The 16,817-nt window shown below is 39.7% G+C and overlaps 1 protein-coding gene across 2 annotated transcripts in view; it reads right to left on the bottom strand.

Moving 5' to 3' along the window:
* Positions 1–16,817, bottom strand: part of HGF (hepatocyte growth factor) — a 72,875-nt gene that overhangs the window by 26,312 nt on the left and 29,746 nt on the right. The window contains exons 5-7 of one of the 2 annotated variants that reach the window (XM_048501210.1): positions 13,038–13,165; positions 10,872–10,992; positions 3,747–3,865 (exon numbers count right to left, since the gene is read on the bottom strand). In XM_048501210.1, coding sequence (XP_048357167.1) covers positions 3,747–3,865; positions 10,872–10,992; positions 13,038–13,165 — 368 coding nt within the window. Of the gene's footprint in view, positions 1–3,746; positions 3,866–10,871; positions 10,993–13,037; positions 13,181–16,817 lie in introns of both variants that reach the window. The other variant, XM_048501209.1, reaches the window with a different exon arrangement.

The raw sequence follows: 16,817 nt of genomic DNA on the forward strand, positions 1-16,817 counted from the left end.
TAGTTGGATTAGTTGACAGAATGTATAGTCCAACATTCTTCTCCTTAAAGATAATGCTTGAAGTTTATTTGCAGAACACAGACACCATATTTGTGTCTGCTGGGCCACATTGTTCAGAGCTCAGACTCTCACTCAAGGCCAGATCAATTGTTTCTTAGAAATCAGGTACCATTTCCTCTAATATGATAGTAGTATTAGGGCTTTCTTATAAGTTCTATGTTCCTGTATATTGCCTATTGATGTTTATTGCCTATTATGACACTGGCATTACATGGGTGCGCATCTGCTTGGTAGGATTAGAGTCTACTGTGTAACCTTGTATACAGGTTAGTGTTTAAATTTAGTTAGAATCTACTCTAAAGCAATTGCTCTCCCAAATCTCTAGTTCCACCATAGTCAAGAAGACTACTGTAAGCAAAATTAAACATGGTCATCCGCGCCTGGTGGATGAAGATCCTGGATGTGTCAGATTCAGCTTTATAATTTGAGGAAAAGTCAACTAATTTGAAGAAAGAAAGAAAGAAAAACCTAGTCCCATCAACAACATTTCCAAAGACTTTACACAGTTTATCTTGTAAGAGATCTCAGTTTCTGTAGATCTGGAACGACAAATCAAAGTGGAGTCATATCTTTGGAAAGCCAACAAGCCTCTCAAGCTTGAGACCTTTCACAGATGTCTCTGCAATCTGTACTCAGTTTGGTATGGACTGCTTGCAAAGTAATTCTGGAAAACTACTGATCTTCAGATGAGTCTGACAAATAGAATTTTTTAAAACTACTTATATATTTAAAATAAATGAGTTCCTATTGGCCAAATGCCGAAGCAGACATGTAATCATATGCATATTACTTACATGCTGTTCTATAACATAGAGATCCCATTCCAAGTACGTTGACCACTACCACCACAGCATCCATTTTTTTATTTTGATGTTATACTTATTTTTGAATTGTTGTAAAGTTCATGAATAAATACACAATATTTGCTAACAGCCAAAAGAAAACCACCACAAGCTTTTCAGGAGATGTCTTATATTCTTGTGAGTTATGCTATCTAACTTAACTGGCAACAGTTTCCCTAGAGTATGGGGTTAATAGAAATCCATTATCTGGTAATTCAAGGGATTGAACTTGATCACATGTATAACATGCAGGGAATGAGCTGCAGTCTGTGCCCTGTAAACATCTTTTAAAATTCTAGAAAACTGAATATTCTGTCCATTATTTGAACATATGAGACTGTCTCATACCAATTCAGATTATTTTTCCTAAAGCCTATTATGGCCTATTGTGATTGCCAAGAGACTTCCATGGTCTATGCCAAGCAGTTTTCCAACATTTGCTACATTTGTAGTTTGATATGCCAGAGGTTTAATGTGGAACCTGCTATGTACAAAACATGTACTTTGCTCCTGAGCAGGTCCCTCCATCTTCGCAATATATTAATTATTCCAGGGTTTTCCAGTTCTCCAACATCACCACATCTATATCTCAAAATCTGCAACACAAGGGTTCCATCATAGTCTGGAATGATTCGCATGTTGTTTCTAGGGTCACCACTCTGTGTAATGATCAGATGCGATTTGTGAGTTCTCCTCAATCTCCACACATTGTATTCAATTTGGATTGGGATAAAAGCAGATATGGTGAAGAAACTTCAGCCTTCACCCTCCCTAGACTGATGCTGCTTTCCTGGCATGGAATAGTTTGGGAGCAGTTATTATTTGGCCCACTGGAAAAAAAATCTTTAAGTATCTCAGGACACAAGGAGGTTTCCCCAACAAACAAAACCATTTGGAAGAACAAAGGTGGGGGAGGATGCTAAAGCTCCTTCTGTACACATAGAGAGAAGGAGCCAAACCAGACATCACACATGGAGAAACTGAGGAGAACCCATCATTCATGTGTGACATTTACATCAAGCAGAAGCCCCAGACCCAATTTATATAATCCCTAAGGTAAATGATTTACACAGTGCAGTGTTTTGCCAGAAATACAACAGATTATGTCTCATCCCAAGCATTTGTGTGCTGATACAGTGGATGTGAGGAGCAGGTCATATTGTAGGCAAAGCAAAGTGATGAGGATTACCAAGGGCTATTGCAGAGGAGTTTTACACACACGGCTATCACCTTCAGGGATAGTATTGCATTCTTCAAATACTCTATAGTACATCAATATTTTCCTTTGCTGAAATTGTAAGTTTGCATTGGAATCATATAAAATATTTTTATAACAGCAGCTCAAAGTAATTTCTCGAAATCAGCCTTTGGTAAAGAATGCCTGTTGCAATGAACTGGTGAATTCCAAAATCATTTCTGGAACACAAAGGGCTGCATCTTTCCTCTTAAAATCTCACAAGTTGGCCAGTATTTTCAAAAGGAACATGATTTTCTACTTCTAAATTCTGTTTCATTCTTTATCTTTGACATATCTTTGACTTTATCTTGACATCTTTAACTCTGATTAAAATATTTTATTGATAATTTTGCCATGCCAGGAGCTGGCTCACATGACTAGGCACATATATTATCAATGCACAGCAATGTAGAAGTGAGTCTGTGTGTTCTTCTGCCACACTGGTATAATGTCTAAGCAAGCTACACAATTTATACACTGCCAAGGAGACTCTAAGCCATTTCAGAATTACAGCAGAGAAAGTCAAAATTCAAAATTTTTCACATATGCAGGAAAACATCAGCAAGACCAGGTCTTCCACCTGAACAGCTTAATTCAAAAGTTAAACATTCAGGTGGCATTTAGTCCAAACAGCAATAAATACACAAGATGCTTGTACTTTTTGACTGCCAAAATTCATGTAAAAAACTATACGGAATGTGGATCAGTCATTTCTAACATTTTTGCTATCTTAAATAGCTCACCAGTAGGCCAACTCCTTATAAAACATTATGCAGATTTCAGTTGAATAATTTAGGACTTGCTACATATATATGAACAACCAAGAACAGGGCAACTGTAACTAGGGTTGCCAAGCTTGACTTGGCAACCAGCAGGAGAGTTAGGAAGTGGGAACATGGATTTGATGGCACTGGTAACACTATATCACTTCCAGGTACATCCCAAAAGTAACTGTAGGTAGTTCTAGGAATCACAAGAAACTCTATAGGAAAACTATAGAGTGGTAGATTTTTCAGTGGTAGATTTTTCTCCTTCTGCCTCTTGGAACAGAAATGGACAACAGCAACAAACAGCAGGGCCTTCCACCACTGGAACCCCACCTGTAAACTTCTCTATTACACCAATAACTATATTGAACTCATCAGAACTGTAATAGAATGGGTCTAGTGCCATTGTTTTCAAACTATGTTTCTAAGAATTTTGTGAATTCCTGGAAATAAGCCACAAGATGGAGTTCTTAAACTATGAGACTGGTAACAGCTTGACTACCATTGCTACCTTCTCTGGCAATATGCATCTTCAGGGTAGAGTCCAGGAATTGGATATATCTATATGAAGCATTTCCTAGACTGTCCCCAAGGTAAGTCACAAGCAAATCTCAACCATGGAATCACTTGTCATAGATAAATGAATAGATATTCATATTTGATATGATGGCAAAGGAAGGACCAGGTTATGCAAGGAATCCACATAGTAAATGATATGACCCAAGCCTGCCCAAAACATAACTCTGCTATCATGGAGTTCAGCCATGGGCTTAGATAAATTACTAGCATCTAGCTTTCAGAAAGGAAGAAGGAAGCAAGAAACATTTATTTTAAACTCACCACACCGTTTAATTGCACAAAACTCCCAGATGGTGTTGGGGTCAAGAGTGTAGCACCAGGGCCTCGGCTTATGATCTGGATTGCGGCAGTAATTATCATCAAGGCCTTTGTCAGGATGTCTGCAAACCACACCAACAAGCGTGTCAGTCAAGTCAGCCGGGCAACATTACACATGCACACATGAAAAGAACCAAACAACTTGTAGCTTCAGAAAGTTGAGAGTTGAACCAACTGGCATAAAAGCTCACACATGCGAATACTCAACACACACAGAAGGGGAAGAGTGGAAGTCATCAAAGAGCACCACTCACACCTGGAGGAGTACTGTTCAGATAGATTTCAGGACATCAAACAGGGTTGTTCTGCTAATTGACTAACCTCCCATTAACCTCTGGCCTGACAAAAAAATGACTTACTTTGTCTCCTTCGAAAGGGGCCAATTAAGAAAGGGACAACATAAACACTTCCTGCCATGCCAGACTAATTAAAGATTCCAGTTCAAGGGCCCTGGGTTCAAGCAGGAATGCTATTTCAATAAACTCCTTGCTAATGAGAGCTCTATTTTTAACATTCAGCTTATGTAGGGGCCCTCATTCTTCACTGCAAGTAAGAAAAACGGAGAGAAACTTGTTTTCCCTCTGCTCTCCTTTATCTTGTCAGAACCCCCCCCCCCCCGTCACTGTTTCCATTGCTTTTCCTAAATTAGTAAATGAATTGTAGAGGGAAAAATATAAGACATCCAAGAACATCCTGAATGAATGACATTTTATTGTTGGTTTTTAAATTTATTATATGGGGTAAATTGCAAGTGAATGTTAGATTATATTTAGGAGAGTGCAGATGTCAACCACCTTTGAACCCAAAGTCATTTTGGAACCGCTAGCCGATGTAATCTTTATGAGTCAATTCATAATTGATTTACTGTTGCCAGCTGAAGGATCTCTTAACCCAGAAAGTAAAAAAAGCTAAAATAAAATATCATAATCCCTTTGATTCTGTTGGAAAGGGGGCAAACATGACTTGGAAAAAAATAAGTCAGAGTGTTTGGGGGTTTTCTTGCGGCAGAAATAAAAATTATTGTAGTTAAGCTCTTTGAACCAAGTATTAATTGTCAAACATTTTGTCAACCAAAGAAGCTAAACAATAATAAATTGGTTGAGGCTGGTTGTAACAATGCATTTGATTGCATAACCTGCCACATTTGCTAGTCTACCCCCAGCATTTAGATAAATGTCAATTCATTAATTCCCACTTCTACACTCCAGCATATGCTTCAGTACTTTGATAAATTAAGGTCAACATGACTAGAAAACTAGAGATGAACTAGTATTTGGATAACAAGAGCGATAGATTGGCCTCATGATGAATGAAAGGTATAATATGAATGAGCAAATGAAAGGTATAATATGAATGTTCAAGAAACATTTCAAGCATACTATAAAACACATTGTGAAAAAAGATAATACAGTTATTTGCCACAGTTTCCCCTACATTGCCCACTGCAGACTCATCATTTGCTATTCACTACATTATGTAAACGGAAAAAAATTATGCTTCACTTTTGGCACTTACTAATGAGGTGTCTCCCTATAAACTTTATGACATATTCATTGTTCATCAATGGCTGGTAAACTATTTAGATCAGGATAAATGTGTGTATGTTGTAGCTGCATTGCCTCATGGGATTTGTAGTTATTTATCAGAAGGATTTATCATTTCAGAGCCAGCATGGTGTAGTGATTAAGAGCAGGTGCAGTCTAATCTGGGGAACCAGGTTTGATTCCCCCGCTCTGCCACTTGAGCTGTGGAGACTTATCAGGTGAATCACATTAGCTTGTGCACTTAACACATGCCAGCTGGGTGACCTTGGGCTAGTCACAGCTCTTTGGGGCTCTCTCAGCCTCACCCACCTCACAGGGTGTTTGTTATGAGGGGGGAAGGTAAAGGAGATTGTAAGCCCCTTTGAGTCTCCTACAGGAGAGAAAGGGGTGATATAAATCCAAACTCCTCCTCCTCCTCCTTTTCCTCTTCTTCTTAGGCAACTGTGTGTTTCTCATTTTGAGATATGGCAAACAGCTGCTTTGATTGGTCACTGTGCATGTTAGAAATGTTGTTTATTTACCAAGGCATAATGTGCCTTCTGATTTATGTATGAAAGCACATAGAAGTGACTATTTAGCAAGCATGAAGCTACTCAATGCTGTATTTGAGGTGAACTTCATGCAAAACAGCAATTCAGCAAGAGGCTCAAACTTGCTCATGAACAAGCAATTAAATCATGATCGCTTGAAATAGTGATTAAGTCCACGTTGAAGTTCCCAACATCTTTGCAAATTATATCTTGCATCTGGCTTGGATATTGCTCCCCTTCCTTAGAGGCTGGTATTCTCATTATTGGAAATGAAGTGTAATTTTAAGACTGCAATCATACATGCAAATAATTGGATGGATGCTCCACTGAACCCCCACAGAGCCTCAGAAGTCCAATTCTCTCAATAAACATGTCAGGTTTTGCACTATAGCTATAGTGGGAGACCTCCCTGCAAACCCATTCATTGCCCACTGAATTTGAAAGGCTGTGGGAAAATGGGAGTGCACACCAGCACTGCACCAACATGCTGGCATCACATCTGATGGAAGTGACATCACAGCATTTGGGGTGCACTGTTTTCAAAAACTATTGCAAATCCTAGAGTGCCCCTTTGTTATCATGACATCACCTCTGTTTTTCACCTGTGACATCAGCACACAGGCATCATCATTCTGGCATACTAGACTCCACCCCAAAAATATTCCCAAGAGTTGCAGGCCGACACATTGCAGTTCAGAAAAAAAGGAAGGAATAATTAATAGTGTTTATCTTTCATGTAGAAGCTAGTTCTAGCCCCTTTCAAAAGGTTAATGGTTCTTCTTCCCCTCTGCCCTTTTACAACTGTATTTTTGTTTAAATTCAGTAGCTGTAATACTCTCTATCATTATTATTCCTGGATTCTAGGCAACTGAATTTAATGGTAAACTCAACTTTTCCCGAGATTGCTTTGCATTTATGGGTCATTAATTTCAGACCTCCCCTCTTCTTTTACAACTTAAACTGAGATTTAGGTGGCCACTGTAATAATTCAATCCCAAATCATAACTGACACTGGTGACTGAAATTTAAAACATATGCCGCTAATTGAGGCCAGATTGCCTATCAAAGGTTTTGAGCCGCAAGTGGAAATATTTAAAGGCAAACAATCCACAGCCTATGCAAATTATTTTATTAGAACCCAAAGCATATGTTTATTGTTTGTGCATCCTAGAGATGCAATTTTGTACATGAATTGCTGAGAGATCCCAAAATGTTAGCAACGCTGAATCATAGATCAGTGACACCCCACCCCTCCACCCCACACGATGATCTAATTCGATGGAATGTTTCAAACATTGTCCTGCAATATCAGCTCAGGATCCAATGATGCTCCTCAGTCAGCATACCCCACACCAAGAACTGCTGTAATATTTTTGTGGAAGTACCAAAACTAGCCAAACTTGAGAAGGTATTTTCAGCTAGTGCTACTCCTCTGGTGCCTGATTTGAAAGATGTGGTGACTTTTTCTCAAAGAACTTGGATAAGAAGGATACCATGCAGCTCATGAAGGTATTTTAATAGAGGATCCTAGGGGTAGGGAGGGGCTGTGGCTCAGTGGCAGAGCATCAACTCAGCATATACAAGGTCCCAGCTTCTATCCCCAGCATCTTTAGTTAAACAGACTGAGCAGTGGGTGCTCTAAAAGATCTCAACATGAAACCCTGAAGAACTACTGCCAGTCTGAGAAGACAAGCAATGAACCAAGGCATCTCCATGTGTTTGATTATATTAGCCTTTTGAGGTTCATGGTATAGGAACAGGATGTTCTGATGAACGTGAACAGATCACAATCATGCCATAATGATTTATGGTTAAGGAAACAATATCTCCCTTCCCTCCTTCATAGAGGGGGGTCTGGTTCAGGGTGAACTAGTATCACAATAAAAGCGGTGGCATAATTGCTTACAATACTCCAGAAGGATTAGCAAAGACCTTCCGGCTGGAAGAGAAAAACTGAACTGTGTTCTCCAGCTGGATTTCATTACTTGCAGGATGAAGACCCCTGCTTGCTACAGACCAATCTCCCTCCACATCCCTCTGTGTAGTTCAAGCTCCTTCTCCTTGGTCTGAGTTCCCACCCTTCTCCACCTCCCCCTTGCTGGCACAGAAATGATTGTTCATGCAGGTGGCAGTATGTAGTTTCAGTGATTTCCCACAGGGCTGACTCTCAGCCCCCAGACTTCTCAGATCTGCTTGGGTGTTAATATACACCCATGGAGGTCTACAGAGTCTGGTGACTCCATCACCACAATGCACAATCCAGATGTGCTCACAAAATTAGTTTTCAAGGACCACGGTTCCCTTAGTCATGTGCTCTTCATATCCCTTCCAACAAATCTTCACCTCAACATGATCCAGTCAATATTTCACCCACAAAGTCTTCCTTACCTAGTGCACTGTTCAGCAATGACATTTCCATATTGTTGAGACAAATTCCAAAGAGAGAGAGAGAGCGATGTTAGTCTTTGTCTTGTTACAATAAAAAGAACAAGCCTGTTAAGGCAAACATTTCATGGGCTCGAGCCCACCAAAGCTGTAGACAATGAAGTCCATGAAAGCCTGCTCCTCAGTAAGATGCAACAAGATTCTGAGCTGAGTTTCCATATTAAAATCCCAAGAGCTATGCTATCTGAAGCCTCCATAGCTACATATAAATGATAATTTGTCAAACTTGGAAGGGGAGGGGGGCTGTCAGAACTCATTTTGACAACTTTGAAAGCAGTTTAAACTGTGTGTTAAATGCCATCAAGTAATTTAATCTAACTTATAATGACCCTATGAAATAATGACTTCCCAAATGTCCTATTGTTAACCCATTTGCTCAGGTCTTCCAAACTGAAGGCTATGGCTTCCTTGATTGAGTCAATCGATCTCAGTTTGGGTCTTCCTCTTCTCCTGCTGCCTTCAATTTTTTCCCAGCATTATTGTCTTTTCCAGTGACTCATGTCTTATCATAATGTGACCAAAGTACAACCACCTCAACTACAGCCTGGAACAGCCATCAGAAGCACACCCATTAGAACAGTAGCCCCAGTGTGACTATTGTGGTTATCATGGTCTCACTGATGTTTCTTTCTGCTTCTTGAGCCTTGAAGGTAAATCCAAGGGATCTTGAATAGATCAAAAAAAACAACAACCAAGGATCTTCTAGTCAGATGACTAATTAGCAAAGTGCTAAGAACACCCTGGGCAGACACAGCATAGACTTTCACCTTTGGCAGGTTTGGTCATAGGTACAGACTTTCTTATGAGCAACCCTTTCCTCTTTAGAAACTGAAGTCAAACACCATTTCCCCAAATCAGAAAGACACCCCCACCCCCAAATGCCATTTTGTGATGGGTCCCATTACCAGTTTTTTTCTCATCATACAACACTTCTAAGTGTTCCCTGGGGAGAATGAATCAATGTTAAGCCAGTAAAATCTGTGGTCCAGATAAGCACTCAGAGCATTTGGTGCAACTCAAATGACACAAATGGTGTTTTCTAAGCATATAGAATGCCATTTTGTCTTTTTGACATATTTTTTATACTTTAAGTCATATTGCACTGGCCTTCGGCTTTAAACAATAAATTTATTTACTTCCTTACTTATTAAGTAAATACATATACATCTTAAATACTTTCCCCAAATTATAAATCTATACTTAGAAATTGCAGTTAGCCATATACCCAAATATACATACTTCTTTTGATAATCACATAAGATAAACATTATATAATTTGGTATGGAATCTATTATAGTTTTATAGGCAGAGAACCAAAATGTGAACAGATTAAATAGTTAACTATTTCAGAAGTGGCCTGTTTAAAGAAAAACTATGGCTAAACTCATAAGCAATCTTAAATTATGTGAGTGTTTTTGATGCTTGCTGTCTTTCAAGTTATTGGTAAAGAGATTTCCTGGATATGTCCCATTAAAATCTGTCTATCACACATTAAAACTTAATGGGCCAATAAAATTACCTCATATTTTTAATTTCATGCTTTTAAGGAATCAAATGCAAAATGGCATTATTTCCAGTTATAAAGTCTGAGCACATACAACCAATCTTTAACATGCCAAGATCTGGCATAAATCCATTTACTGTTCTTGCCTAAACTTTACTAACATGAATAAAGATACAACCCATAATAGTTCTGCTGGGTTTTAAGTCGTCACACAATGGCAGGCAACCATCGACTTTGGTTTCAGCTTTGACTCATGGAGTGCTCATGGATTACATGAACACTCCCCCACTGACCAAATCAAAGCTGAGTATATCTACACAAAACTGATATTTTAAAAGAATATTAAAGGCACACCCAACAAAAAATGGAATAAAATCATTATGCAATTTTTTATGCCACAAGAAAACCCCATACATGCAGAGAGTTAGTTTTCAAGTCAGCATGCAAATGCTATTTTAAACCCTTCATAACTGGATTTATAGGCACAAACACCATCAGAGCAGTAGATCCAAAACAGGAAGACTAGCAAATGATAAAATACTAAATCAGATGCTGTATTTTGGGAGTAGGATACTATGGTTAAACAAGAAGAAGGTCACTGTGGTGGTGGATCCATCCAAACCTCTCTTTCCACAGCAGCCCTCTGTGACACTCTCCTTCTCCAAGGAGGGCAGTTGCAAGATTGCACACAGCTGCAAGACTGCCATGGACAAAAAGCCACTAGATATGGGGAAGGGGGATATAGTAAGGAATTGGGTGAAACTGCCCCTCCTCCACTCTTCTGCAGACAAAAACAGTATGCTGGAGCAAGCTGCAGTAAGAGTATGATGGTGGCAATGTTGCCCACATCTTTCTTCTCCTGCAGTCCACCTGGTGGTTTTTTGTGCAGATAGGTCCCATAGCAGTGGATTTCCAGGGTAACATGGGTCATTTGTGGGGAAAGAAAGGTGGGGAAAGAACCACCACCACAGGGACCCTCCATTCATGCATCCATCTGATCCAACCTTTTATCATTACAAAGTAAGATAATACCAAGTACAGTTACCTCTCTGGACGATGGGAGTGCCTATGCGGTCTCTGAAGATCCCAACGCTGACATTCCTTGCCAGTCTCCGTGCGGTCCATGGGACCTCTGTAGCTTTCCCCATTGCATGTCATGCATTCAACTGAAAATTCAGAACAGACATTGTTGGGATAGTGGTGTACATCACAGCATTTCACTCTACAGTTGCTGATAAAATGTATGTAATTCTTGTAATCCTTGTTAGGTTTACATGGTCTCCTAGAACATTAAAAACTGGAGCTGCCCATTCAGTTTTACCTATAGCACACTTTCAAATAATATTACAAGATTCTTCTTAGCAAAAAATTCAAAGGCCAAAAGCATGTTAAGAGTAGTCCAAGAGTTGGAACAGACCTTCTAGGCTATCTAGTCCAACCCTTTGCTCACTACAGGAAATCCAAAGCTAGAGATTTCCTGGCAAATGGCTGGCTAATCTTGACTTAAAGATCTCCATCAAGGGAGATAAAGTCATTGCTTCCATTGTCAAACTGTTCCTTCCATACATATCTATAGGAGGTGAAGGTGTTTCCACAACCCTAGTCAGTTACAAAATTTCACCGAACATGGGTCTGTTCCATACAGCACAAAAAAAGACATCTGTAGTATGTATTAAAACAAAGTGACTGCCTCTTTTCAGTCTGCACACCCAAAATAAGATGTTTGAGGGACATCTTAAAAAGAGGCAACTTCTGGTGTGCTTTCCATCAGAGAAGAAAAGAGGCTGTTTTCCCCCAATTGTTTAGGGCTCTAGTCAGTTTCAGGCTCTGCTTGTGCCTGGCATTTTGTGTGCTGGTGAAGGGATTCTCCCTGCTGCCATTTCCTGAAGGACATTTGCTCTGCAGGCTCAAATCTTGGATGCCTTTTCATCCCAAAAAGTACATAATTCTACTCAGCTGGTCCTGCCAATTTCAGCAATAGTTTCCCTATTGTTTTTATTTTTGAGGAGCTATCTTTGTGCCTACACAGACACACAGAAGAGAATCTTAGCTGCTCAGAAGAAGGGTCTGCCACCCATTGAAAAGTATTGAGTTAATTTTTCCTCTGCCGATCGACAGTTTTTCTGTGCAGTACAAAACAACGGGGAGTGGAGCAGTCCGTGGAGGGCAAGTCAACCCAATGCTTATAATAGGTGGCATACCCATCTTCTGAGCAGCTAAAATTATCTTCTGTGTGTCTTCCCTATTAAAAAGGGAGGGCACATATATTGCTGGAAACAGCATGACCAACTGAGTACAACTATGTACTTTTGGGGCTGAAAAGGCACCCAGGATCAGAGCCTGCAGAGCAAACACCCTGTGGCAATCTTCAGCAAATGGTGGCAGGGAGAATCCCTTCACCTGCAAACAAAAGGTTGGGCATAAGCCAAGCATGAAACTGACCAGAGAGCAAAACAGTTGGGCAGGAAACAACCTCCTGAGCTCTGCATTCTGCACAGCCAGGCAGGAGACATCTTGCAGGCAGTTTAGGAAAAAAAGGTGAACTTTTAAGTATTTTTTAAAGGAAGACATCTTGAGAAGAAATAAGGCATCCTAAGGACATCTTGAGGAAAAGGCTGTGAGGAGTGCCTTCCCAGGATGACTTCTTCTTCTTTTTGGCATCCTCAGGACATCTTATTTCTGCTGTGCAGAACAAACTGTGAAGTTGGAAGTAAAATCCCCTGCTTAAAAAAAAGGTGTTACATTATTTGAAAGGCAAATATAACACATTGCTCTCTGAGACAACACTGCTCTCTGAGACAACCCATGATTATCTAGGATTTAGCCATTCTCAAAAGCAGTGCCACAATGATACTAGATCTGAAAATAGTTTGGAAAATGAGTTTCAAATTCAACTACCTTTGCACGTAGAGGCTAGTGTGAGATATCACAAGTATATTCTAGCCAATGGTGGCACATTGTTGTATGTACAGAAGAGACAGAAATCAGGAAGAAGAAATAAAGCCGGCTACACAGAAAGATGGAGAGAAAATGATAACATCAAGGGATTTGACTGAGAACAGAGCAGCCTGGGAACTGTAACAACCAACATGGGACAAAGGTTTTCGTGGCAATACTCAATACACCTATTAATTCTGAATAGTTTTCTGTTGATGCAGAAAACTGAAAATGGGCTATGATTCGACTGCTGCGCATTCCTTCTGAGTGTTACCTTCTGAACAGAGAGGAACATCACAAACTTCATGACGGATCTTTGGGTTGCTTGTGAAACACCAGGGCCCCCCTTCTTCCCCTCGGGGGTTCCGGCAGTAATTTTCTCGAAGATCTTTACCTCGATAGCTCGAAGGCAAAAAGCTAGTTTTAAAATGACAATCATTACAGTATAAGCACATGCAGACCTTCTTTCAAAACTTACTACCTTTCACACATCTTCATGAACCTGACACTTCCTTCTTCAAGGGCAGTTTGATTCACAATATTTATTTATTTTAGAAGCATCATCCTGCCTATTGCTATACATGAGAAGATGTACAAATCAAAGGTAGCTTTCTAAAACTCTTGAAGACAACAATATAGAAGAAACAGCAGGAAGATATATCAAAGTTATAAGGCTACATTAATTGCCTGTGCTCACAGAATAATGCTTTTTTCTGCAATTATAATTTTGTCCCAGAATTTGTTTTTCATACAAATTCATACAATGGAAAAAGAATCTATTTTTCATACAAATGAGATACTTGAAGGCCTCAAGTCATATTACAGCCAGGAATTTTTAGCAACAAGCAAAATCCCTGGAAATCAAAAACAAGGCCATCTGTATTCCATCCATGCAATGATCAGTTAGGTTCAGTTGGTTTCTAACAAGAAAGGTGCAGCCCACCTCAGTAAATGAGCAGAATCTATCCCTAGGGAAAGTTACATTCTAACATCTAAATTTTCTCTAAGAATTACAGGTAGGACCCTGGAAAATCCAGTCTGCTAGTGATGAGAATGCATTCATCTGGTGAAATGAGCCTTAATCTGACAGTCAAAGAATTTCTTTCATCAGGGGAAGGCTCTCTCTCCTCACCAAATAAAAGCATGCTTGCCAGTAGAATTGATTTGTGCAATCCAACCCCTTGCTCCATTCCTGAATCTGTAAACACATAGTAAAGGGGGAGAGTATAAAATCTAAGCTCCTCGTCCACTATCAAACTCTATTTCTTACAGTATATTTTGTTAAATATTGAAACCAAATCATTTACAGATCAACTGTTTTCACTGCATACTAAAATTCAAAACACTAGCATTTTCAGGAGAAAGTAAGGGCAACTTCTTTTCAAGGGAAGCCCATCAAACTGGCATTCATTTTGCCCTGTGCAATTACCGTGTAATTCTTTCATAACCTCTGAGATAAGGACAACAGCAGGCAAGCTTTACTGATGGGGAATTACATTTCATGTGCATGTTTAACAATTGGTATGCCCTTGCGTATTACAGTATTACAGGAATTCCTCCCCCTCTCCTTCATCACAAAGTCCTAAGCTTGTAAAGATAAGCATTAAATAAAAGCCAGCAACATTCAATCCAGATGGCCCTAAATATATTATTTGCATGCCGAGTGTATTTCAGAAGCTTAGCTGATAGTGGAGAAGCGTTCTAGTTACCCAACAGCAACTGACGACATTCTAGTTACCCAACAGCAACTGACAAAAAGACATAGTCCCTTGTTAGAATTCTGGAAAAGGACACTCAATAAAGGCTGTCAGTTATCCAGAGCTCTCTTGTGGTCCAGGTGCCTATTCATAGGTACTGATGGCCAACCAATTAAATGCTTTGGAAGTGTGCACGAGTGCCAACAGTACTGGGCATGGGCAGAGGTGCCATTTGAGTCCACAGCTGCTGTAATTCAAGCAACCGAGCTGGCTCAATTAAGTGTTCCTCCCCACTTCACACACCGCATGTGAAAAAATGACACACTGAAAGGGTACGCCAAGCTCCTTGGAGGTTCTCAGGCCTCTTTAGAGGTTAGTGAAAGAGGAAAAGAATTCTGCATACTTCTGCATCTTGAAGTATGCCAAACATGTTTAGCTTATAAATTAGTCCCCTTGCCACCCCTGCAATGACCTGATAACCACTAGGTATGCCCAGTGGCTTTCCAGGGGCTTAGAATGCTGAGGGCACTTGAACATCGGTCATTTATTTTATTTATTTATTTTTATTTTATTAAACTACCGTATATACTCGCGTATAAGTCGACCCGCATATAAGTCGAGGCACCTAATTTTACCACAAAAAACTGGGAAAACTTATTGACTCGCGTATAAGTCGGGGGTGGGAAATGCAGCAGCTGCTGGTAAATTTCAAAAATAAAAATAGATGCCAATAAAATTACATCAATTGAGGCATCAGGAGGCTAAATGTTTTTGAATATTTATTTCAAAGAAAAACAGTAAACTGGCTCTGTAAGTGGAAAAGAGGGTCAACAAGAACAATATGGTATCAACAATAACTTTAAAAGTACAAAAACCTTAACTCAACCAGCAACCAAGCTAAAACACAAGAGTTAAAATCCTCCAAAACTGGATTCCTCATCATCATCTGTATGTCCAAATGTAACCCAACTTAGATTTTAAGAGGGATATTATCAGAAATGGAAAATCTACTATTAGCTTCCATTGTAAACAATGGGGGATGTGGCATCCCCTTTGGGGGTCAATAACTTTGGATCCCCTGATGCAAACTTCACCAAACCTGGCTGGTATCATAAAGAGACTCTCCTGGTGAAGTTTGTTTCAGAGGGTCCAAAGTTATGGACCCTCAAAAGGTTAGCCCCATCTACTAATAGCTCCCATTGAAAACAATGGGGAATGGGGGCACCTCATTTGGGGGTTCATAACTTTGGACCCCCTGAACCAAACTTTACCAAACTTGGCTGGTATCATCAGGAGTGTCTTCTGAGGGTACCCTAAAATTTTGGTGCCGCTAGCATAAAAACTGCACCCCCTGCTGGCCGGCAAAATAAAAACACAAAAAAATTTTTAATGACCCGCATATAAGTCGAGGGGAGCTTTTTCAGCATTAAAAATGTGCTGAAAAATTCGACTTATACATGAGTATATACGGTAAGTAACCTGTTCTTCCTGCCCCAACGGTCTGGCTCAGAGCAGCTAACAAATCAAAATATACCAATAAAACAATTTACAAGTTAAAAATAATATCCAAACATTAAAATCCTATCACAAGTGTTGCTTTCTTCCTTAGACGATATAAAATGCCAATACACTTCCAAATATATTCAATTTAAAACCCTTTTAACCCACATTAGTTTTGTGTGTGTGTGTGTGTGCGTGCGTGCGTACACATATATACACACATACACACACACATATACACCAGATTAAAGGGGGAGGGGGATTTGCAAGGCTAGTAAAGCTCAGAAGAAAACTGTCACTACCCTCAACCAAAAGCTCCGTGGAACATCTCTGCCTTGCAGGCCCTATAGAATTGACATACCCGTATATACTCGTGTATAAGTCGACCCGCATATAAGTCAAGGCACCTAATTTTACCACAAAAAAATGGGAAAACTTATTGACTCGGGTATAAGTCGAGGGTGGGAAATGCAGCAGCTACTGGTAAATTTCAAAAATAAAAATAGATAGCAATAAAATTACATTAATTAAGGCATCAGTAGGTTAAATGTTTTTGAATATTTATTTCAAAGAAAAACAGTAAACTCGCTCTGTAAGCCCTGATTCTCCCTTTAAATTCACTCAGAAGGGGGGCGTGATTTAAAGAGAGAATCTGGGGAAAATTTGAGTGTGCCTGTCAGGGGAGGAATGTTTATGTTAGCAGTACCAACATTTCAGAGTATCTTTGGGAGACCCTCCTGATGATAACACCCAGGTTTGGTGAAGTTTGGTTCAGGCGGTCCAAAGTTATGGACCCTCAAAAGGGTAGCCCCATCTACTTCCATTGGAAACAATGAGGGATGGGAGCACCCACTTTG

The sequence above is a fragment of the Sphaerodactylus townsendi genome, linkage group LG06 (assembly GCF_021028975.2).
Source record: "Sphaerodactylus townsendi isolate TG3544 linkage group LG06, MPM_Stown_v2.3, whole genome shotgun sequence".
Taxonomy (NCBI): Eukaryota; Metazoa; Chordata; class Lepidosauria; order Squamata; family Sphaerodactylidae; genus Sphaerodactylus; species Sphaerodactylus townsendi.